Below are 25599 nucleotides of genomic sequence, written 5' to 3' on the forward strand. Positions count from 1 at the left end.
CTAACCCTCCTGAGTGGGCCGCGTCCTTGTCACGTTCAATGGATTCCTTGGTCAAGGCATTGGACTCTTTCCGGGGATCCTCCCTAAGCCAGAACTCACCTCTGTCGACTGCGACGGAATCTGGCGCGAATGCGGGGCCGTCCGACCACAGGGGGCTTACTGTTCTACGGGAATCTCGGGGTGCCAGAAAAAGGACCCTTCCCTCGTCTCCCGTACACGCTAAAGCTTCAGCACCTGCAAGCTCATCTTCTCGCTCCCCCTCCTCCGAGGGTCGCAGCGTACATGACTCGGAATACGAGTCGGATGAATCTTTAACCCAAGATTCCTCTATCGGTCAGGAGACACTTGACTCACTTATTGAGGCAGTCAACAAAACACTAATGGTGGACAAGGAATCTGTATCCACTCAGGAACACGTCGTGTCTTTTAAAAAGACTAAACGCGTTCAAAAGATATTACTAATCACCCTGAGTTTCAGGACATTGTCCAAAAACACAGGGAACACCCGGAGAAGCGATTTACGGCTCAAAAAGCCACTGAAGCTAAATATCCTTTCTCCAAGGACCTGATGAAGGAGTTGATTCTCTCTCCTTCTATGGATCCTGCCGTATCACGACTCGCATCCAAAACAGTCTTCTCTGTCCGACGGTTCATCAGTCAAAAATCCTTCTGACCGTCAAATTGACTACCTGGCTCGCTCAGTCTTTGAGGCCTCAGGAGCAGCTCTCCTTCCATCTCCTTCTCTCCTTCCATCTTTTGCCGCTACCTGGGTGGCTAAGACAATGGTTGCCTGGGCAGAGGTGTTCACCTCTACCATCCACGACAGTAATCTCCCCCCAGAGGAGGCTAGACTAGCTAACCAGATAGCTCAGGCCAGAGATTTCGTAGTTAACGCTTCCATAGATGCGGCTAATTGCGCAGCGCAAGCGGCTGCAAACGCAATCTCCATCAGGAAGGCCTTGTGTCTCAGTGATTGGCGGCAGATTCTGCTTCTAAAAAGTGGCTGAGTTCTTTTCCTTACCACGCTGGCCGTTTATTTGGGATGAAACTAGACCAAATCATTTCTGACGCTACCGGAGGGAAGAGTAAATTTCTTCCCCAGCAAAAACCTGCCCGGCCTTTTCGGAATCAACAACCGTTTCGATTCCGGTCTTTTCGTAACAACTCCAGTTGGTCCTCCACTTACCCTAGTTCGGGATGGCAGGAAAAGAGAAATCCCCAGGCCTCATACAGACCTAACCGTTCCTGGAAACCGAGACCTTCTGGCCCTAAGGCATCCGCATCCCTTAAACCTTCTACACAATGACTCGTCGACGTCTCCGGCAGAGACACCGACAAAGTAGGTGGACGTCTTCTTTCGTTCCATCAAAATTGGCTCTTGGTCGTTCACGACGAGTGGGTCAGAGAGCTCGTGTCTTCCGGATACAAAATCGAGTTTTCTTCCATCCCCCTTCTGCGCTTCTTCCAGTCTTCTCCCCCCAAATCATGGGCATCACATCTTCTTCAGGCCATACAGGCGCTTCAAAGGGACAGTGTCATCATTCCTGTCCCTTGAGACCTATTCGTGGTCCCAAACAAGGACGGGACTCTACAGCCCATACTAGACCTCAAACTGTTAAACAAGTTCGCACGGGTCCGACACTTCAGGATGGACTTGCTCCATTCCGTTGTCGCATCCCTGGAAAAAGGAGAGTTCCTTGCATCCATAGACATCAAGGATGCTACACATCCCAATTTTTCCCTCTCATCAGCAGTTCCTGCGCTTCCCAGTTTAGGAAGAACACTTCCAGTTTGTGGCCTTAACCTTCGGACTCGCCACTGCCCCCATAGTCTTCACGAAGGTCATGGCAGCCGTCATGGCCATTCTTCACGCTCGGGGAGTGGTATATCTTCCATATCTGGATGACCTATTAATCAAGGGTCCATACCATTCTGCCTGTGAGGAGTCTGTAAATATCACCATGCATTCTCTTTCTCGCCTGGGTTGGATAATCAACTTCGAGAAATCATCTCCAGTGCCGGCTCAGCAAATCTGCTTCCTGGGCATGATTATGGACCCTTCCCGCGGGTTAGTCATTCTCCCTCCAGAGAAGGTCTTGTCCTTGCAACAGGGAGTGCGCAAGCTCTCCCACCCAGTCCCTCATTCCATTCTCTTCACGATGCACATCCTCTGGTAAATGGTTGCGGTGATGGAAGCCGTTCCGTTTGCGCAGTTCCATCTCCGTCCCCTGCAACAGACGCTGCTGTTAGCCTGGGACAGGAGTCTGTTCTCCCTCGACCGTCGTTTTCGCCTGTCCCCACAGGTCAGGTAGACCCTCAGGTGGTGGACGCTGCAGTCCTCCCTGGACCAAGGGAAGTCCTTTCTCCCAGTGCGCTGGCTAGTGGTGACCACCTATGCCAGCCTTTTGGGCTGGGGCACCGTTTTCGATCACCACACGGCACAGGGTCTTTGGTCCACAAGAGACTCGTGTCTTACAATCAATATCTTGGAGATTTGAGCGATCACACTTGCCTTTCACCACCTTCTTGCAGGCCATCCCATCAGAATCCAATCCGACAATGCCACAGCCATTGCGTATATCAACCGGCAAGGGGGAAACCGGAGTAGGGCATCCATACTCGAAGTCTCCAACAACCTAAGCTGGGCCGAGACTAATCATTCGCTCATCTTGGCGATCCACCGGGTGTGGAGAATTGGGAAGCGGACTTCCTCAGTTGCCAAGGTCTTGCCTCGGGCGAGTGGTCCCTCCATCCAGAAATCTTCCAGCAGATTTGTCTTCGCTGGGGGACGTCGGATGTGGTTCTCATGGCCTCGAGGCTAAACAACCAGGTTCCCCAGTTCATTGCTCGATCCAGCGATCCTTGCGCCATTGGAGCAGATGATCTGGTCCTGTCATGGCATCTGTTCCAGCTGCCATACATATTTCGCCTCTTGCTCTGCTCCCGAGTCATCAAGAAGATCAGGGGAGACCGGTGATCCTTGCTGCGCCGAGCATGGTACGCGGAACTCGTCAAAATGATCACCGACGTCCCCTGGCAGCTTCCAGATCGCATGGATCTAATCTCATAAGGGCCGATTTGCCACCAGAACTCCGGGGCCCTGTCTTTGACGGCGTGGCCGTTGAATCTTGGATTTTAGCCCAAGCCGGATTCTCTCCAGGGGATTCTACCATGATTTGTGCTAGGAAACCCGTATCCATGTGCATATGTCATCGTATCTGGCGCATCATCTTTTCATGGTGCAATGCCCATGGACGTTCTCCTCTGGTGTTTTTCCATTCCGTCCATTCTGGAGTTTCTCCAATCAGGTATAGAGTCAGGCCTTGCCCTAGGCTCGCTCAAGGGACAAGTGTCCGCATTGTCCTTTTCCAACGAAAGATCGCTTCCAGACTGCCAGTTAAGACGTTTATCCATGGAGTCTCACCGGGTGGTCCCTCCCTACAGAATGCCTTTGGCTTCATGGGATCTTAACTTGGTTCTCGGAGTTCTTCAGGAGACCCCTTTCGAACCATTGCAGGACATCTCTCTCACCCTCCTTTCTTGGAAGGTGGTCTTTCTCGTGGCGATTACGTCAATCAGGAGTTGGCGGCTCTCTTGCCGACCCCCTTTTCTGATTTTTCATCCAGACAAGGTAGTTTTGAGAGCCTCTCCCTCTTTCCTACCTAAAGTCATCTCCTCCTTTCATCTAAATGAGGACATTGTATTGCCGTCATTCTGTCCGGCACCAACCCATCGTATCAAGAAAGCTCTCCATACTCTGGATGTGGTTAGAGCTCTTTGGCGGTACATATCTCGCACGGCTCCCTTCCGTAAGTCGGATGTCCTGTTCGTGCTTCTGGAGGGACATAGAAAAGGTCTACCCGCTTCAAAAGCCACTCTAGCCAAGTGGATTTGCTCCACTATTCAGGAATCCTACCGCGTCAGGAACACCCCTGTCCCAACAGGGATTAAGGCGCATTCGACTCGGTCAGTCGGTGCTTCTTGGGCCATTCGGCACCAGGCTTCAGCACAACAGCTTTGTAAAGCTGCGACTTGGTCCAGTCTGCATACCTTCACCAAGCACTATCACGTTCATACCCAGGCTTTGGCAGACACTGCCCTTGGCAGGCGCATTCTGCAGACAGCGGTACCTCAGTAAGCCAGTGCTACATGGGGTTTTAGCAGTGCCATTGCTCCCCACCCTGGGACTGCTTTAGGACGTCCCATGGTCCTGTGTCCCCCAATGAGGCGTAGGAGAAATGGAGATTTTTGTGTACTCACCATAAAATCTTTTTCTCAGAGCCAATCATTGGGGGACACAGCACCCACCCTGTTAGCCAATTGGCTTGTTGTTGTTGTGGTTTGTTCCTCAGTTTTTGACATAGTTTACTTTTCTTGGTTTTTCTTATACTCCTACTGCTTTACTACCGAACTGGGTCGTTACTGGCCAGTCAAGGGGTGTATACTGCAGAGGAGGAGTTAATTCTTTATGTTTAGTTAGTGTCCTCCTAGTGGCAAGCAGCATAACACCCATAGTCCTGTGTCCCCCAGTGATTGGCTCGGAGAAAAAGATTTTACTGTGAGTACACAAAAATCTCCTTTTTACTCAAAAATATACTTATAAAGAGAAAAATCAGACAAACTGAAAATTTTGCAGTGGTCTCTTTTTGCCAGAGCTGTATATCTAATGAGAAGGAGAATAGACCCTCTATGCACTATGCAGGATTTTTACAAGCTTAACTGGAATCCTGCAAAAAATGTCTGACTGATCGCTGTTTATATCATCATATTTTTGCCGATTAACGCCAGTTGACTTTAACAAGTTCATTGTTGCTCATTTAAAATACCTTTCTCACAGGCTCTACAAATCATATTATGACAGGACAATCTGTACTGTCTGCACCATATGTCCTATTTGCACAGGAAGATGTGCAGATGAAAACTAATAATTTAAATATAAATAAAATAAATAATAATATATATATAATATAATATAAATAATTTAAATAATAAATAAAGTCCCTATAAAATCCAAATATCCAATGAATGAGCGTTTCATCAGCCTGGTTGCACAAGCCTATAATCGGAAATAATGTAAACAGCTATTTATCAAACCGTAAAAGAAGTATTAGGCAATGAGACCTTAACAGTTAACTTTGATGGGATTGTTGAATACGTTAGTTTGATTTATTGCATATTTATTGCAAAGTTATAATATTTGGTTACTGTACTTGCTTGCACTGATCTTGTTAGCTTCACATATAGTTTTTCATAATAAGGAATGTCTTGGTATTCTTCTTTTTAGGCTGTATGCATCATGGAAGATGAAGTTTTCAACTTTAATATGACACTCTACCCAGATGCTACACAAGGAGATTCTTACAAAGATGTGTCCAAGGTGGATGGGAAGGTGTCCCTGAGAGTTGGCTGCATTAGAATAGTTTTCCTGAACAAATTCCTTGCGTCACTTGTGGTGAGAAGCACAATAGATAAGTTTAACCTAAATACGGTACAACAGTCAATGAGGGGTTTAAAACTAAACCTACACCCCCTACCCCCACTTATGTTTGTTGGATCCTCACTACCCTGCCTGTATTCCTTACTAGTCTCCTGGCTTCCTTTTCTGATGGAGGGCCACTGATCGACCACAGCCTTCTTCCACCTGAGCTGAAAGTGCAGCGGGGTATGCTGAGGGTCCACTAAATAATAATGTTCTTTTTTTTGTTTGTTTGTTTTAATAATTCCATGGGCCTACTTTAACCTTCGTCCGGCTGAGTAGGTACAATTGTTACTATTCCGTTTTAAAATTGCAATAACTTTTTTTTTTTCCGAAAAGCCGTAGAGGGCTGAAATTTCGTGACATCTCTGCAGTTTTGGTCCAGAATATATTGGCCAAATTTCAATAAAATATATATGAAGGTACAATTGTATCTCTGCAGCCTGTTAACGTTGTAAAATTATGCAGCCTGACATAGGTTAATATACGAAAAGTAACCCTATTAACCTTAACATGAATAAATAATTGGCAAACCATCTTAAGAGGTTCTATTAGTAAACCATAAATTGTAACGCTCTGTCATCTAACCACACTGACTTCCTTTTCACACTTGCCTGTGTTGCGAAGATTGCAAATGCATTCTCACGAAACAGCTGTTGGGTGACCCGGGACCAGGGGCTCTTTCCCTGTCTCTAACACTAGGTGGCGCCCTAGCTCGCCATACTCCCCGGGATACTTCAGACGCCACAGCTGCCTGGGCCTCCGCCCTTGCATTATCTCCTGAGTTAGCCCTCCGTCTGTTGTCTTCCCCCACTCAGGGAAGTGGGGCGCTATTGTACACCAACCCGACAAACAAGGCAACACATGCAAGGGTTAACGGAAAACTCCAGGCATACAAAATATTCACTCAAATATAACAGAGGAATGTACAGGGTGTGAAGGTAGGGGAATAAACCAAAACAGAGAAGTATAAGGAATTACAACGTATGCAAACCAAGCAACAGTCACTAGTAACTGCTTTAACTCAACCTTCTCGTATGTACTCCTCTCCCACCATTAGACATGCAGCAAATGCTAGCTCTGAAAAGGATTTGTAACAGAGCCCAGATTATAAAGGGGAAAGGAGTGGCTAACCGAGCTCAAATGTGAGCACAGGGATTTCCAACATGGCCGATTAACCCTTGTTCTGCCACAATAAATAAACACATTTAAAATTATGAAGTGCTTCTTCTCAGCGCGGGAGTAGGAGCGATCAGACGCTGCAGTCTTCTGGCTTCACATTGTTGCGGTATCCCTGTGACATGCATCCTGTTCATCATCAACGTGTGTCAAAATATATTGCAGATTTGTGCAACACTTTACATGCTCAAATGCTAGAATATGTATTTCAATCTAATCATATGTCCTTTTCAGATGCGTTTGCAGTTTTAACTTCACCCTTCCGTGTAAGGTATTTTAGTATCATCTCTCCCGCCTTAATTCCCCAGGGTATAACTTTCTTTGCCCGTGTTAATAATCTTTTAACTTCTCATTGTTATATTTCCCCCCCAACGTATCATTTTTTTACCTCCCTAGAGGCTAATTTTCTTACCTGTACCAAGGTATCCTTTCATTTGTCTTCCCCAGGTGTCATTTCATCATTTCTCTAACATGAAAATTTCTGCCATTTTAAGAGCTGCTTAAAGAACACATTGTACATTGCTACCCCATCCCAACAGATCGTTGTTTGTGTTCATTCATGTCCATGTTGTGCCACCTTGATTTATAGGAATATTACAAGCCTGTTATAACATTCAGCTTAGGAATGTTAGATGACTCTTGGCAAACTGTAATGGTCTATTTTGCGTTCTGTTGGAATCAAGAACAGGAAGAAACCTAAAAGAAGAAGCCTAAAAAAATCAAAAACAGAATTTCTACAAGCCCTTGTATATGTTTACAAGAGACAACCCTTTAAAAGTGTCCACCACTGCTGAGCACACCAGCAAAATTCCTGTCACAATGCAGTTCATTCATCCATCTCGCATCCAGCTGATACAAAGAAGCTAGTGAGCCCTGTTGTTTTCTCTATATAGACCCCTTAAAAGGGTTGTCTCACATTATTAAATGGGTAAAATTGAAAAGTGTTTATAAAATAAACCTTGAAATTTACCTATTAAAAATCCTTTGTGTTCTCATAATAGGAGGGATGTTTAATTCTATAGTGTAATTTTTGTTGCTTATGTTTAATTCAGTCTCTGAAATATATCGGAGGTGACCGGTTTCCTAGCCAATGGGTGAGAGCTTGCAAGCTCCTTGCTTCATAGCTAGCTAGCTGCCTCTGCTTGTAGCATTGGAGAGTGTACAGGCCATTAATAAGACCATGTTGCTGGTCCGGACTGTCATTCTTCAGAAGCACAGCCCTCCTATACAATTCTTTTCCGCCAAGAAGGAAGTGGGATTCAGAGGAGTGAGCTCTTCAATAAAGAGGATGAGCACACCCCTTTAAGGCCCTACATTTACTAGTTTTGTGGTTTTAGGTATCTAGTTTTGAGGTTTTAGGTATCTTGGACGTACCAACTACAAGCTACAACTAATCAGTTTAACAGTCTCTGTTCGGCTTTTGTTAAATATTTGATACGAGCACCTGCACAATTTATACTGGCTTAACTTGGCATGAAATGATTCAATCTAAGGAAATAGAAGTCAGTATGTCTCCTTGCTGATTGCCTTTGACATTGCCTCCTACACGGTTACTTTTATTTAATACCTTTTACATTTAGGTTTGATTAGTATGCTTTCCATCAAGTCTTGTTTATTTTTTTCCAGCTTTCCCTATGCTTTTGAGCCTTTTAAAAAATTAGTCGCTTATTTTGATTACCATATATCTCCTTTAGCACATGTTAGTAATTTTCTTTTGCTATAAAATGCCTTTCCCTCTTGTCACTTACTCAACTTATCATCCTCCTGGAATGATCCTGTTATTTAAAGGTGGCTGCTGTTGAGTGAAGATAGGAGCAGATATTTTTTTGTTAATCTCAAAACGTTACCGTGTGATAACACCGCCTGTAAATTAGCACCAGTTGACACTTGATCAACTGAAATGAAAACAAGAGATAAAGTTAATATAATGACTGCATTGACTGGTCATGTGTAAGACCTATCTTTAAAATGCAATGTTCTCTCCTGCATCTGATAATTTTTGATTAGGTAATAAAATGTTGTAAGGCTGTGGGCAATCATAAAGTCAAAAACGTGGTGAGTCAGTCCTGAATGTTGTTAGAAGGTAAAGACGCAGAATTTCTCCTGAATAAGAGGCAGACGTACAGTTGTGGCCAAAAGTATTGACACCCCTGCAATTCTGTCAGATAATACTCATTTTCTTCCTGAAAATGATTGCAAACACAAATTCTTTGTTATTATTATCTTCATTTAATTTGTCTTAAATGAAAAAAACACAGAATTGTCCTAAAGCCAAATCGGATATAATTCCACACCAAACATAAAAAAGGGTGTGGACAAAAGTATTGGCACTGTTCGAAAAATCATGTGATGCTTCTCTAATTTGTGTAATTAACAGCACCTGTAACTTACCTGTGGCACCTAATAGGTGTTGGCAATAACTAAATCACACTTGCAGCCAGTTGACATGGATTAAAGTTGACTCAACTTCTGTCCTGTGTCCTTGTGTGTACCACATTGAGCATGGAGAAAAGAAAGAAGACCAAAAAACTGAGGACTTGAGAAACCTAATTGTGAGGAAGCATGAGCAATCTCAAGGCTACAAGTCCATCTCCAAAGACCTGAATGTTCCTGTGTCTACCGTGCGCAGTGTCATCAAGAAGTTTAAAGCCCATGGCACTGTGGCTAACCTCCCTAGATGTGGACGGAAAAGAAAAATTGACAAAAGATTTCAACACAAGATTGTGCGGATGTTGGCTAAAAAACCTCGACTAACATCCAAACAAGTTCAAGCTGCCCTGCAGTCCGAGGTACAACAGTGTCAACCCGTACTATCCGTCGGCTTCTGAATGAAAAGGGACTGTATGGTAGGAGACCCAGGAAGACCCCACTTCTTACCCCGAGACATAAAAAAGCCATGCTGGAGTTTGCCAAAACTTACCTGAAAAAGCCTAAAACGTTTTGGAAGAATGTTCTCTGGTCAGATGAGACAAAAGTAGAGCTTTTTGGGCAAAGGCATCAACATCGAGTTTACAGGAGAAAAAAAGAGGCATTCAAAGAAAAGAACACGGTCCCTACAGTCAAACATGGCGGAGGTTCCCTGATGTTTTGGGGTTGCTTTGCTGCCTCTGGCACTGGACTGCTTGACCGTGTGCATGGCATTATGAAGTCTGAAGACTACCAACAAATTTTGCAGCATAATGTAGGGCCCAGTGTGAGAAAGCTGGGTCTCCCTCAGAGGTCATGGGTCTTCCAGCAGGACAGTGACCCAAAACACACTTCAAAAAGCACTAGAAAATGGTTTGAGAGAAAGCACTGGAGACTTCTATGGTGGCCAGCAATGAGTCCAGACCTGAATCCCATAGAACACCTGTGGAGAGATCTAAAAATGGCAGTTTGGAGAAGGCGCCCTTCAAATATCAGGGACCTAGAGCAGTTTGCTAATGAAGAATGGTCTAAAATTCCAGCAGAACATTGTGAGAAACTCATTGATGGTTACCGGAAGCGGTTGGTCACAGTTATTTTGGCTAAAGGTTATGCAACCAAGTATTAGGCGGAGGGTGCCAATACTTTTGTCTGGCCCATTTTTGGAGTTTTGTGTGAAATTATCAATGCTTTGCTTTTTGCTTCATTCTCTTTTGTGTTTTTTCATTTCAGACAAATTAAATGAAGATAATAATACCAAAGAATTTGTGTTTGCAATCATTTTCAGGAAGAAAATGAGTATTATCTGACAGAATTGCAGGGGTGTCAATACTTTTGACCATGACTGTACATGCATGGGATCTTTGAGATGGGAGTACACCTTTAACTGTCAAAGTGCCGTCATGTGTGCGAGGCCACACTAGCTGTTGATGTCTAGTAGATATTAATCCACGTGTTTTGCCGAAGCAGTCGTATCTGAGATAAAGTGATTTTGTAAATCCATCGTTGGTCCGATATGCGTGCCTTAGTTATATATGTTTTTGAAAAAGAAATGATGAGGAAAGTTGAACTGCTGGAGTTAATTAACCCCTTCCCGACCTTTGACGCCACGTAGGCATCATGAAAGTCGGTGCCAAACCCCCACCCCACCCCCTTGTGGCTACGATCGCTCTGATTGGCTGTTGAAAGTGAAACTGCCAATCAGAGCGATTTGTAATATTTCACCTCAAAAACTGGTGAAATATTACAATCCAGCCATGGCCGATGCTGCAATATCATCGGCCATGGCTGGAAACACTGATGTGCCCCACCACCACCGATCTCGCCCCTCAGTCCTCCGTTCTGTGGTACGCTACCCTCCGTCGCCCTGTTTGCTCTCCTGTCCCCCCGTGCTTTGATGTCCCCCCCCATGCCCTGATCTCCCCCCCTCATACTTACCGAGGCTCCCGGTGTCCGTCCGTCTTCTTCATGGGCGCCGCCATCTTCCAAAATGGCGGGTGCATGCGCAGTGCGCCCGCCGAATCTGCCGGCCGGCAGATTCGTTCCATGTACATTTTGATCACTGTGATAGGTTTTATCACATTGATCAAAAAAAAAAAAAAAAGGAAATTAACCCCCCCCCCCCTTTATCACCCCCATAGGTAGGAACAATAATAAAATAAAGAAAATATATATTTTTTTCCACTACAGTTAGAACTAGGGTTAGGGTTAGGGAATGTGCACACGTATTCTGGTCCTCTGCGGATTTTTCAGCAGCGGTTTTTATAAATCCGCATTTACCGCGGTTTTTCTGCGGATTTCACTGCATTTTTCTATTGGAGAAGTTGTAAAACCACTGCGGAATCCGCAGAAAGAAGTGAAATGTGCGGAATGTAAACCGCTGCATTTCCGCGCAGTTTTTTCCGCAGCATGTGCGCAGCGGTTTTATGTAAACTCATGGGAAACTGCTGCGGACACGCAGCGGCGGAAACGCTGTGGATCCGCAGCTTTTTCCGCATCGTGTGCACATACCCTTAGAATTAGGCTATGTGCACACGGTGCGGATTTGGCTGCGGATCCGCAGCGGATTGGCCGCTGCGGATTCGTAGCAGTTTTCCATCAGCTTTACAGTTCCATGTAAACCTATGGAAAATCAATTCCGCTGTGCCCATGGTGTGGAAAATACAGCGCGGGAACGCTGTGTTGTATTTTCCGCAGCATGTCAATTCTTTGTGCGGATTCCGCAGTGTTTTACACCTGTTCCTCAATAGGAATCCGCGGGTGAAATCTGCACAAAAAACACTGGAAATCCACGGTAAATTCCGTAGGTAAAACGCAGTGCCTTTTAACTGCGGATTTTTCAAAAATGTTGCGGAAAAATCTCACACGAATCTGCAACTTTGGCACATAGCCTTAGGGTTGGAATTAGGGCTAGGGTTGCAAATAGGGTTAAGATTAGGCTCGTGGTTAGGGTTATGGTTAGGGATGTGTTGGGGTTAGGGGTGTGTTGGGGTTAGGGTTTGGATTAGGATTAGGATTATGGTTAGGGATGGGATTAGAGTTAGGGGTGTGTTGGGGTTAGGGCTGTGGTTAGGGGTGTGTTGGGGTTAGGGTTGTGATTAGGGTTATGGCTAGTGTTGGGGTTAGTGTTGGAGTTAGAATTGAGGGGTTTCCACTGTTTAGGCACATCAGGGGTCTCCAAACGCAACATGGCACCACCATTGATTCCAGCCAATCTTGCGTTCAAAAAGTCAAATGGTGCTCCCTCCCTTTCGAGCCCCGACGTGCGCCAAAACAGTGGTTTACCCCCACATATGGGGTACCAGCATACTCGGGACAAACTGGCCAACAACTATTGGGGTCCAATTTCTCCTGTTACCCTTGTGAAAATAAAAAACTGCTTGCTAAAACATCATTTTGAGGAAAGAAAAATTATTTTTTTATTTTGATGGCTCTGCGTTGTAAACTTCTGTGAAGCACTTGGGGGTTCAAAGTGCTCACCACATATCTAGATAAGTTCCTTGGGAGGTTTAGTTTCCAAAATAGGGTCACTTGTGGGGGGTTTCTACTGTTTAGGCACATCAGTGGCTCTGCAAACGTAACATGATGCCCGCAGACCATTCCATCAAAGTCTGCATTCCAAAACGTCACTACTTCCCTTCTGAGCCCCGACGTGTGCCCAAACAGTGGTTCCACCCAACATATGGGGTATCAGCGTACTCAGGACAAACTGGACAACAACTTTTGGGGTCCAATTTCTCCTGTTACTCTTCTGAAAATAAAAAATTGCAGGCTAAAAAATCATTTTTGAGGAAAGAAAAATGATTTTTTTATTTTCATGGCTCTGCATTATAAACTTCTGTGAAGCACTTGGGGGTTTAAAGTGGTCACCGCACATCTAGGTTAGTTCCATGGGAGGTCTAGTTTCCAAAATGGGGTCACATGTGGGGGAGCTCAAATGTTTAGGCACACAGGGGCTCTCCAAACGCAACATGGTGTCCGCTAACGATTGGAGCTAATTTTTGATTCAAAAAGTCAAATGGTGCTCCTTCCCTTCCAAGCCCGGCCGTGTGCCCAAACAGTGGTTTACCCCCACATGTGAGGTATCACTGTACTCAGGAGAAATTGCCCAATAAATTTTAGGATCCATTTTATCCTGTTGCCCATGTGGAAATGAACAAATTGAGACCAAAATAAATTGTTTGTGAAAAAAAAGTACTTTTTCATTGTTACGGATCAATTTGTGAAGCACCTGGGGGTTTAATGTGCTCACTATGCATCTAGATAAGTTCCTTGGGGGGTCTAGTTTCCAAAATGGGGTCACACGTGGGGGAGCTTCAATGTTTAGGCACACAGGGGCTCTCCAAACGCGACATGGTGTCCGCCTAAGATTGGAGCCAATTTTTCATTGAAAAAGTCAAATGGTGCTCCTTCCCTTCCGAGCCCTGTCGTGCGCCCAAACAGTAGGCCCCCCCCACATATGGGGTATCGGCGTATTCAGGACAAATTGTACAATAATGTTTGGGGTCCAGTTTAACTTTTTACCCTTGGGAATATAAAAAAATTGTTGCTAAAAGATCATTTTTGTGACTAAAAAGTTAAATGTTCATTTTTTCCTTCCATGTTGCTTCTGCTGCTGTGAAGCACCTGAAGGGTTAATAAACTTCTTGAATGTGGTTTTGAGCACCTTGCGGGGTGCAGTATTTAGAATGGGTGTCACTTTTGGGTATTTTCAGCCATATAGACCCCTCAAACTGACTTCAAATGTGAGGTGGTCCCTAATAAAAATGGTTTTGTAAATTTTGTTGTAAAAATGAGAAATCGCTGGTCAACTTTTAACCCTTATAACTTCCTAGCAAAAAAAAAATTTTGTTTCCAAAATTGTGCTGATGTAAAGTAGACATGTGGGTAATGTTATTTATTAACTATTTTGTTTCACATTATTATTATTATTATTATTTATTGTTATAGCGCCATTTATTCCATGGCGCTTTACATGTGAGGAGTGGTATACATAATAAAAACAAGTACAATAATCTTAAACAATACAAGTCATAACTGGTACAGGAGGAATGAGGACCCTGCCCGCGAAGGCTCACAATCTACAAGGGATTGGTGAGGATACAGTAGGTGAGGGTAGAGATGGTCATGCAGCGGTTTGGTTGATCGGTGGTTACTGCAGGTTGTAGGCTTGTCTGAAGAGGTGGGTCTTCAGGTTCTTTTTGAAGGTTTCGATGGTAGGCGAGAGTCTGATGTGTTGTGGTCACATAACTCTCGTTTAACAGAATAAAAATTCAAAATTTGAAAATTGCAAAATTTTCCAAATTTTAGCCAATTTCCATTTTTTTCCACAAATAAACGCAAAAATTATCGACCTAAATTTACCACTAACATGAAGCCCAATATGTCACGAAAAAACAATCTCCGAACCGCTAGGATTCGTTGAAGTGTTCCTGAGTTATTACCTCATAAAGGGACACTGGTCAGAATTGCAAAAAACAGCCAGGTCATGAAGGGGTTAAGGCTGTTAAAAAACCCATCTTCTAGCTGATGATTTATCCTCTTCACTTCTATCTCTCAGCCTCCAAAGCCAACAGAACGCCAATAATTGGGGATTATGCCAAATTTGGGTAAATTTAGTCCACCCTGAAATTCACAATAGTTTTTCCCCCATCTCATGCTTGCCAGTCCTCCTGCTGTTTTATCTCTCGGAAGTGTCACCAATTTCATTCTTGCATGCCACCTGTGCCGGATTAGTTACTAAACACACTTTGTATTTTGCGGAAAATAGAAGGTGGAATCCAGTAGGGAAACATGTAACCAGTACAGCAATTGAGCATTTGGATTATTTTGATGAGATTTCATCTGCCTATTACCCATAAAGACAATCTATACCTAATATTTATTTTGGATCTGAATTTGTCCAGATTTGGATTCATATTGTGTTATGTAAACCTTGGGTCTAGCGCTGACCCCTACACTCATTGAACTTCTCTACAACCAGTAACTTCTGAATTCTAATTGCTTCTTAAGAGGGGATGCTTTTAACTGCATTAACAATTATTTTTTCCTGTTCATTTTCAAGCTTGACCATTGACTGAACTTTGCTCTATTTGCCATTATTGGGCTAATAAATTACTACACTTCCCACAAAGAGTACTATGTCATCTGCATATACCATCCAATATAGTTTATACAATTAATTAATTGGCTTACTTTGCTCCAATAAATTGAACAAAATTGTGATCCAAGTGAGAAAGTGTCATTTTATTAAACAAAAGTCATTAAAAAACAATTTTTTTTTCCTCATTGGTTGTCAAACAGTTACGGCATAAGTCATCTTTTGTAAGGCCAGTAATATGGTTTTACACAATATCCACATTAATGGTTATTATGAAAGTGACATGAAATGCATGTGCGACATTGCTTAGTTTGTTCAGAGAGTAATTTCCGTTGACACTATATCACCTTTTCAGAGGAATAACGCATGACTCATCCTGTCCTCGTCATTGCTTAAAACTGTGAGATAAAATATTTATTTTAAACTGAATGGAAAGATGCGGATTTGGGTTTTTATTTGTGCAGACGTAGCCTGTACATAAAGCTTTTCTGTGTTTTTTCAGGTATTACTGTAAAAAGTGTGCTCAGCTATCAGACAGAAATTGGTATAATTATATTGTATTGAGATGAGTGCTGAACGCAATGTAGCACATGCATTGATCATGTGCCTGGAATTTACCGAACTTCCGGATTGGGGTTGTGTAGCCTGCACTCAGCAAACACTAATAATTAATTATGGGCCATGTGTTCAGCACACGTTTGCCTCTTTACCACGTCCTCGCTGATATTACGAATGTTTATTCACTGAGAAATTGCCATTTGTTTGTCATTACCTTGTATTAAGTACTCTAGCGACTCTCAGACAGACGGTGTACCTGACCATTGACATTTAGGCAAACGTATGAATCATTGGTTGGATTCACTACGTCACATACTCCTTTTTGAACGCCATTAATATTTTTACAGTACATTCAGGAGGTCATGGCCTGTATGTATGACAAATAGTATCCTTGGTGGTGTTGGTCTTTGTTTGGTTTATTCCTACTAAATTATTGTTACCTTTTTTTTGTTTTTTTTTGTATAGAACTTCCTAAACAACTTTCAGATTGCCAAAGAAAAAGTGAGTGCAGCCACAGCCCAGGCAGCACAGCGAGCAGCCACCAGCGTGAAAGGATTGGCCGAGAGGAGTTTTCGGCTATTGATGGATATTCATCTCAAAGCTCCGGTGATAGTAATCCCTCAATCTTCTGTATCAAATAATGCCATAGTGGCGGATCTGGGGCTGCTGAAAATAAATAATACATTTAGTCTGGTGTCTTCCGAAGGCCACCAAATTCCCCCTATTATAGACCACCTGACTATTAATCTCACCCAATTCAAGTTATCACGGTAAGTGTTCATCTCTATGTAAGGTACAGAGCTCCAAACAATTCTTCGATTTTGCTGCAGTTTTTACATTCAAATTATTGTAGCCAAACCTTGAAGTGGGCAGGAGCAGAATATTATTATTTACTATAGCGCCATTTATTCCATGGCGCTTTACATGCGAAAAGGGGTATACATAATAAAAACAAGTACAGTAATCTTAACCAATAAAAGTCACGACTGGTACAGGAGGAGAGAGGACCCTGCCCACGAGGACTCACAATCTACAAGGGATGGGTGAGGGTACAGTAGGCGAGGGCAGAGCTGGTTGTGCAGTGGTATGGTGGTTACTGCAGGTTGTAAGCTTGTTGGAAGATGTGGATCTTCAGGTTCCTTTAAAAGCTATATACTGCTATTTCTTTATCTATTACCAGAAAGGTCAAATAAGAAGTACAAAAACTTTACTAGTGAATGCTAGCGGTGAAAAAAAAAGTTGTTCCTTTTTGTGGGAGCTGAATTATTCTAGTCAAGAAATACAATTTATCTTTTCTCCAGAAGGAAGAAAACTGATTTAGGGTACCGTCACACAGTGGCACTTTTGTCGCTACGACGGTACGATCCGTGACTTTCCAGCGATATCCATACGATATCGCTGTGTCTGACACGCAGCAGCGATCAGGGATCCTGCTGAGAATCGTACGTCGTAGCAGATCGTTTGGAACTTTCTTTCGTTGCTGGATCTCCCGCTGTCATCGCTGGATCGGTGTGTGTGACACCGATCCAGCGATGCGTTAGCTTGTAACCAGGGTAAACATCGGGTTACTAAGCGCGGCCCTGCGCTTAGTAACCCGATGTTTACCCTGGTTACCCGGGGACCTCGGCATCGTTGGTCGCTGGAGAGCTGTCTGTGTGACAGCTCTCCAGCGACCACACAACGACTTACCAACGATCACGGCCAGGTCGTATCGCTGGTCGTGATCGTTGGTAAATCGTATAGTGTAACGGTACCCTTAGTGTAAGGCCGGGGTCACACTAGACCGTAATACGGACGAGTGCAATGCGATAAAAAATCGCATAGCACTCGTCCCAATGTTAATCTATGGGGCAGCTCCCATCATCCGATATTTTCTCGGCCGTATTCAGGATCCGAGTGAAATCGCAGCATGCTGCGATTGTCAGCGTTTCGCGGCCGAGAATCGCCAATGAAAGTCTATGGAAGCCCCAAAAATACGGATCACACACGGACCAGCAGTGTGACTTGCGAGGAATACGCAGCGTTGTTAGAGAGAAACGCCGGCAATTCAGTGCGGTGTACAGTAAAATCACACTGACAGCTTAGAATAGAATAGGTCGAATAAATGTGTACACATATATATATATATATATATATATATATATATATATATATATATATATATATATATATATATATATATATATATATATATACCTATTCTATGTCAGTGAGACACATATATATATATATGTATATTAATATTTCATCCAGCGCAATATAGCAGAAAGCCGGTAATTTAATTGCCGGCTTCTGCTTTCTCCTTCCTAAAACCCGACATGATTTGAGACCTGGTTTACATACAGTAAACCATGTCTTCTCCCCATTTTTTTTGCATATTCCACACTACTAATGTCAGTAGTGTGTCTATGCAAAATTTGGCCGTTCTAGCTATTAAATTAAGGGGTTAAATGGCGGAAAAAATTGGCGTGGGCTCCCGCACAATTTTCTCCGCCAGAGTAGTAAAGCCAGTGACTGAGGGCAGATATTAATAGCCTGGAGAGGGTCCACGGTTATTGGCCCCCCCCTGGCTAAAAACATCTGCCCCCAGCCACCCCAGAAAAGGCACATCTGGAAGATGCGCCTATTCTGGCACTTGGCCACTCTCTTCCCATTCCCGTGTAGCGGTGGGATATGGGGTAATGAAGGGTTAATGCCACCTTGCTATTGTAAGGTGACATTAAGCCTAATTAATAATGGAGAGGCGTCAATTATGACACCTATCCATTATTAATCCAATTGAATGAAAGGGTTAAATAAAAGACAAACACAATATTTAAAATTATTTTAATGAAATAAAAACAATGGTTGTTGGAGTATTTTATTCTACGCCCAATCCAGTCACTGAAGACCCTCGTTCTGTAAGTAAAAAAACATAATAAACCAACAATATACTTACCCTCCGCAGATCTGTAACGTCCAACGATGTCAATCCTTCTGAAGGGGTTAAAATATTTTGCAGCCAGGAGCTTTGCTAATGCAATGCTGCTCCTTGCTGCAAAACCCCGGAGAATGAGGCTAAATATAGATCAATGATCTATATTTAGCTTCATTTGCGGTGAGGCGCCCTCTGCTGGCTGTTCATAGATCGTGGGAACTTACCTAGAAAGCTCCCAGGCTTTCATAGATCGTGGGAACTTACCTAGAAAGCTCCCAGGCTTTCTAGGTAAGTTCCCACGATCTATGAACAGCCAGCAGAGGGCGCCTCACCGCAAATGAAGCTAAATATAGATCATTGATCTATATTTAGCCTCATTCTCCGGGGTTTTGCAGCAAGGAGCAGCATTGCATTAGCAAAGCTCCTGGCTGCAAAATATTTTAACCCCTTCAGAAGGATTGACATCGTTGGACGTTACAGATCTGCGGAGGGTAAGTATATTGTTGGTTTATTATGTTTTTTTACTTACAGAACGAGGGTCTTCAGTGACTGGATTGGGCGTAGAATAAAATACTCCAACAACCATTGTTTTTATTTCATTAAAATAATTTTAAATATTGTGTTTGTCTTTTATTTAACACTTTCATTCAATTGGATTAATAATGGATAGGTGTCATAATTGACGCCTCTCCATTATTAATTAGGCTTAATGTTACCTTACAATAGCAAGGTGGCATTAACCCTTCATTACCCCATATCCCACCGCTACACGGGAATGGGAAGAGAGTGGCCAAGTGCCAGAATAGGCGCATCTTCCAGATGTGCCTTTTCTGGGGTGGCTGAGGGCAGATGTTTTTAGCCAGGGGGGGGCCAATAACCGTGGACCCTCTCCAGGCTATTAATATCTGCCCTCAGTCACTGGCTTTACTACTCTGGCGGAGAAAATTGTGCGGGAGCCCACGCCAATTTTTTCCGCCATTTAACCCCTTAATTTAATAGCTAGAACGGCCAAATTTTGCATAGACACACTACTGACATTAGTAGTGTGGAATATGCAAAAAAATGGGGAGAAGACATGGTTTACTGTATGTAAACCAGGTCGCAAATCATGTCGGGTTTTAGGAAGGAGAAAGCAGAAGCCGGCAATTAAATTACCGGCTTTCTGCTATATCGCGCTGGATGAAATATTAATATATATACATATATGTGTCTACTGACATATATATATATATATATATATATATATATATATATATATATATATATATATATATATATATATATATATATATATATATATACATACAGTATATATGTTTGTTTGTTTTTGACACATGGATCCCTTGTATTGGCGTATGTTGGTTTTGCAAGCCTGCGATAAAAACACGCAGTACGGATGCCATACGGATGTCACACGGATCATTTGATGCGAGAAAATCGCATCCTCGCACTGCACTCGGATCACTGTTTTGTAAAAATTTTTGCGATTCTCCTCCGTCAAAAACGGACCGTTTTTTTATACGTTGTGTGTGTCCCCGGCCTAAGAGAAAGAGATGTCCAACCTAGTCTTTAAACACAAGTTGGGATTTTAGCCAAACCAGATTATCCTCCAAAAGGCAGCAACACCGAACTGTAAACAGCAGTTTCTGAGCCATTGTTGCTCAGCAGTAGAAAGCTGAGATTTTTTTGAGGTGGATAAGAGGCCATTCACACAGCTTTCAAGATGGAGTGGAAGTGTACTGTTTCTCCTTGATTCTGATGTTTTCGGGAGGTTTACAGACAATACTTGCTGGAAAAAAAGGTATGCAGATTAGCCTGTGTCTGCTTCTTTCGTGGAGACTCTGGTGGGGCCTTGGCTAATGTTCTTAGTCACATTTCAATGCCTTTTTGTGGTTCAGACATTGATTTACAGGATAGAGACCTATACATGGCAGCTAGAGAGAGATTTTTCTCCTTCTGTAGGAAAGCAAATTTTAATACCTGTGTTTAAGGCTTGGCCAAGCTTGGTGTCTGTGCTCTAAGATTTATTTAACCCCTTAGCGACCGCCGATACGCCTTTTAACGGCGGCCACTAAGGGTACTTAAACCACAGCGGAAAAAGTAAATAGCGCCCCCCAGAGTCGGATTTTCTCCGGGGTCTCGGCTGCCGGCGGTAGCCGAGACCCCAGAGAACATGATTCGGGGAGTTTTTAACCGACCCCGCATTTGCGATCGCCGGTAATTAACCGTTTACCGGCGATCGATAAAAAAAAACGCAATTTCTTTTTAATTTCTCTGTCCTCCGATGTGATCGCACATCAGAGGACAGAGAAAAGGGGTCCCAGATAGCCCCTCGATACTCACCTATCTCCCCCGGTGCTCCTCGTGGCTCCCGGTGGGCGCCGCCATCTTCAAAATGGCAGGTGCATGCGTAGTGCGCCCGCCGGCAGGCATCGGGAGAATCTTTGGGGTCTCAGCTGCCGGGGGGAGCCGAGACCCCAAAGAACATGATCGGGGTCGGTTTTACCAACCCCTGTTTTGCGATCGCCGGTAATTAACTGTTTACCGGCGACCGCAAAAAAAAATCAAAGTGTAATTCTCTGTCCTCTGATGTGATCGCACATCAGAGGACAGAGAAATAGGGGGATTCGGGGACCCTATCATACTCACCGGTGTCCCTGGATCCTCCTGCTGCTCCTCCTGGCCGCCGGGGAAAAGAAAATGGCGAGCGCATGCGCAGTGCGCCCGCCATCTATCGCCATCTGCCGGCCGACAGGAGAAGAGCAGTTGGGGCTAAAATTAGGGTTAGGGCTAGGGTTAGAGTTAGGGCTAGAGTTAGGGCTAGGGTTAGGGCTAAATTTAGGGTTGGGGCTAAATTCAGGGTTAGGGTTCTTTCACACTTACGTCGGTACGGGGCCGTCGCAATGCGTCGGCCCGACATACCGACGCACGTTGTGAAAATTGTGCACAACGTGGGTAGCGGATGTAGTTTTTCAACGCATCCACTGCCCAATCTATGTCCTGGGGAGGAGGGGGCGGAGTTACGGCCACGCATGCGCGGTCAGAAATGGCGGATGCGACGTACAAAAAAACGTTACATTGAACGTTTTTTTGTGCTGACGGTCCGCCAAAACACTGATCCAGTGCACGACGGACGCGACTTGTGGCCATCTGTCACGATCCGTCGGCAATACAAGTCTATGGGCAAAATACGCATCCCGCGGGCACATTTGCAGGATCCGTTTCTTGTCCAAAACGACGGATTGCGATGGATGCCAAACGACGCAAGTGTGAAAGTAGCCTTAGGGTTAGGGTTGGGGCTAAAGTTAGGGCTAGGGTTGGGGCTAAAGTTAGGGTTAGAGTTGGGATTAGGGTTAGGGTTTGGATTAGGGTTGGCATTAGGGTTAGGGTTGGGATTAGGGTTAAGGTTAGGGTTGTGATTATGGTTAGGGTTAGTGATTAGGATTATGGATCAGGTTGGGATTAGGGTTAGGGGTGTGTTGGGGTTAGGGTTGGAGCTAGAATTGGGGGGTTTCCACTGTTTAGGTACATCAGGGGGTCTCCAAACACGACAGCCAAAAAGTCAAATGGTGCTCCCTCCCTTCTGAGCTCTGCCGTGCGCCCAAACAGTGGGTTACCCCCACATATGGGGCATCAGCGTACTCGGGATAAATTGGACAACAACTTCTGGGGTCCAATTTCTCCTGTTACCCTTGTGAAAATAAAAACTTGGGGGCTACAAAATCTTTTTTGTGGAAAAAAAAATATTTTTTATTTTTATGACTGCATTATAAACTTCTGTGAAGCACTTGGGCATTCAAAGTTCTCACCACACATCTATATAAGTTCCTTGGGGGGTCTAGTTTCCAAAACGGGGTCACTTGTGGGGGGTTACTACTGTTTAGGTACATCAGGGGCTCTGCAAACGCAACATAACGCCCACAGGCCATTCTATCTAAGTCTGCATTCCAAAACGGCGCTCCTTCCCTTCCGAGCTCTGCCGTGCGCCAAAACAGTGGTTTACCCCCACATATGGGGCATCAGCATGCTCAGGATAAATTGAACAAAAACTTTAGTGGTCCAATTTCTCCTGTTACCCTTGTGAAAATAAAAACTTGAGGGCCACAATATCTATTTTGTGAAAAAAAAAAAATATTTTTTTTTTCACGACTCTGCATTCTAAACTTCTATGAAGCACTTGAGCATTCAAAGTTCTCACCACACATCTAGATAAGTTCCTTAAGGGGTCTAGTTTCCAAAATGGTGTCACTTGTGGGGTGTTTCCACTGTTTAGGCACATCAGGGGCTCTCCAAACGCGACATGGCGTCCAATCTCAATTCCAGCCAATTTTACATTGAAAAAGTAAAACGGCACTCCTTCTCTTCCAAGCTCTGCGGTGCGCCCAAACAATGGTTTACCCCCACATATTGGGTATCGACGTACTCACGAGAAATTGCACAACAACTTTTGTGGTCTAATTTCTCCTGTTACCCTTGTGAAAATAAAAATTTGGGGGCAAAAAGATCATTTTTGTAGAAAAAATGCGATTTTTTTTTTTTTTTTTTTTTTTTTTCACGGCTCTACGTTATAAACTTCTGTGAAGCACATGGGGGTTCAAAGTGCTCACCACACATCTAGATAAGTTCCTTAAGGGGTCTAGTTTCCAAAATGGGGTCACTTGTGGGGAAGCTCCAATGTTTAGGCACACCAGGGGCTCTGCAAACGCAACATGGCGTCCGATCTCAATTCCAGACAATTCTACATTGAAAAAGTAAAACGGCACTCCTTCCCTTCCAAGCTCTGCGGTGCGCCCAAAAAGTGGTTTACCCCCACATATGGGGTATTGGCGTATTCAGGAGAAATTGCATAACAAAATTTATGGTTACATTTCTGTTTTTACACATGTGAAAATAAAAAAAATGGTTCTGAATTAAGATGTTTGCAAAAAAAAGTTAAATGTTCATTTTTTCCTTCCACATTGTTTCAGTTCCTGTGAAGCACGTAAAGGGTTTATAAACTTCTTGAATGTGGTTTTGAGAACCTTGAGGGGTGTAGTTTTTAGAATGGTGCCACACTTCGTTATTTTCTATCATATAGACCCCTCAAAATGACTTCAAATGTGATGTGGTCCCTAAAATAAAATGGTGTTGTAAAAATGAGAAATTGCTGGTCAACTTTTAACCCTTATAACTCCCTAACAAAAAACAAATTTGTTTCCAAAATTGTGCTGATGTAAAGTAGACATGTGGGAAATGTTATTTATTAACTATTTTTCGTGACATATCTCTCTGATTTAAGGGCATAAAAATACAAAGTTTGAAAATTGCAAAATGTTAAAAATTTTCGCCATATTTCTGTTTTTTTCATAAATAATCGCAAGTAATATCGAAGAAATGTTACCACTAACATGAAGTACAATATGTCACGAAAAAACAATCTCAGAATCAGCGTGATCCGTTGAAGCGTTCCAGAGTTATAACCTCATAAAGTGACAGTGGTCAGAATTGTAAAAATTGGCTCGGTCATTAAGTACCAAATTGGCTCTGTCACTAAGGGGTTAAGGGTGCATATGCCTAAATAATGTTAACCTTAATAGAGATGGATTTGTTGTAATTTGTAAAAAGAAAATTAACATTTTTTTCTTTTGGAGTGGGTGGGTGCAAGCAAGACTGGACCATAGTCAGAAATCAATTTTAACCCCTTCCCGACCCATGACGCCACGTAGGCGTCATGAAAGTCGGTGCCAATCCGACCCATGACGCCTATGTGGCGTCATGGAAAGATCGCGTCCCTGCAGATCGGGTGAAAGGGTTAACTCCCATTTCACCCGATCTGCAGGGACAGGGGGAGTGGTAGTTTAGCCCAGGGGGGGTGGCTTCACCCCCCCCCCCCCCCCCGTGGCTACGATCGCTCTGATTGGCTGTTGAAAGTTAAACTGCCAATCAGAGCGATTTGTAATATTTCACCTATTATAACGGGTGAAATATTACAATCCAGCCATGGCCGATGCTGAAATATCATCGGCCATGGCTGGAAATACTAATGTGCCCCCACCCCACCCCACTGATCGCCCCCCCAAGCCACCGATCTGCCCGGTACACTGCCCCGCTCCCCTCCGTCTTGTGCTCCGCTCCCCCCCCGTGCTCTTGTCCGCTCACCCCCGTGCTCCAATCACCCCCCCGTGCTCCAATCACCCCCCCTGTGCTCCGTTCCACCCCCCGTGCTCCGTTCCACCCCCCGTGCTCCGTTCCACCCTCCCCGTGCTCCGTTCCACCCCTCCCGCGCTCCGATTCACCCCCCCATGCTCCGTTCCGATACCCCTCCCCCCCCCGTGCTCCTCCCCCCCACCCCATCATACTTACCGATCCTGCCGGGTTCCGTCCGTCTTCTCCCCGGGCGCCTCCATCTTCCAAAATGGCGGGCGCATGCGCAGTGCGCCCGCCGAATCGGCCGGCAGATTCGTTCCAAAGTGCATTTTGATCACTGAGATAGATTATATCTCAGTGATCAAAATAAAAAAATAATAAATAACCCCCCCCCCCCCCCTTTGTCACCCCCATAGGTAGGGACAATAAAAAAAATAAAGAATTTTTTTTTTCCCACTAATGTTAGAATAGGGCTAGGGTTAGGGCTAGGGTTAGGGCTAGGGGTAGGGTTAGGGGTAGGGTTAGGGTTTCGTTATGTGCACACGTATTCTGGTCCTCTGCGGATTTTTCCGCTGCGGATTTCATAAATCCGCAGTGCTAACCCGCTGCGTATTTATGGCGGATTTACCGCGTTTTTTTCTGCGCATTTCACTGCGGTTTTACAACTGCGATTTTCTATTGGAGCAGTTGTAAAACCGCTGCGGAATCCGCACAAAGAAGTGACATGCTGCGGAATGTAAACCGCTGCGTTTCCGTGCAGTTTTTCCGCAGCATGTGTACAGCGATTTTTGTTTCCCATGGGTTTGCATTGAACTGTAAACTCATGGGAAACTGCTGCGG

The 25599-nt window shown here is 44.1% G+C and overlaps 1 protein-coding gene across 2 annotated transcripts in view; it reads left to right on the forward strand.

Annotated features, from left to right (window-relative positions):
- Positions 1–25599, forward strand: part of VPS13C (vacuolar protein sorting 13 homolog C) — a 478755-nt gene that overhangs the window by 232614 nt on the left and 220542 nt on the right. For both annotated transcript variants that reach the window (XM_069765602.1, XM_069765601.1), the window contains 2 exons: positions 5285–5452; positions 16182–16486. In XM_069765602.1, coding sequence (XP_069621703.1) covers positions 5285–5452; positions 16182–16486 — 473 coding nt within the window. The remainder of the gene's footprint in view (positions 1–5284; positions 5453–16181; positions 16487–25599) is intronic.

Source organism: Ranitomeya imitator, chromosome 4 (assembly GCF_032444005.1).
Source record: "Ranitomeya imitator isolate aRanImi1 chromosome 4, aRanImi1.pri, whole genome shotgun sequence".
Lineage (NCBI taxonomy): Eukaryota > Metazoa > Chordata > Amphibia > Anura > Dendrobatidae > Ranitomeya > Ranitomeya imitator.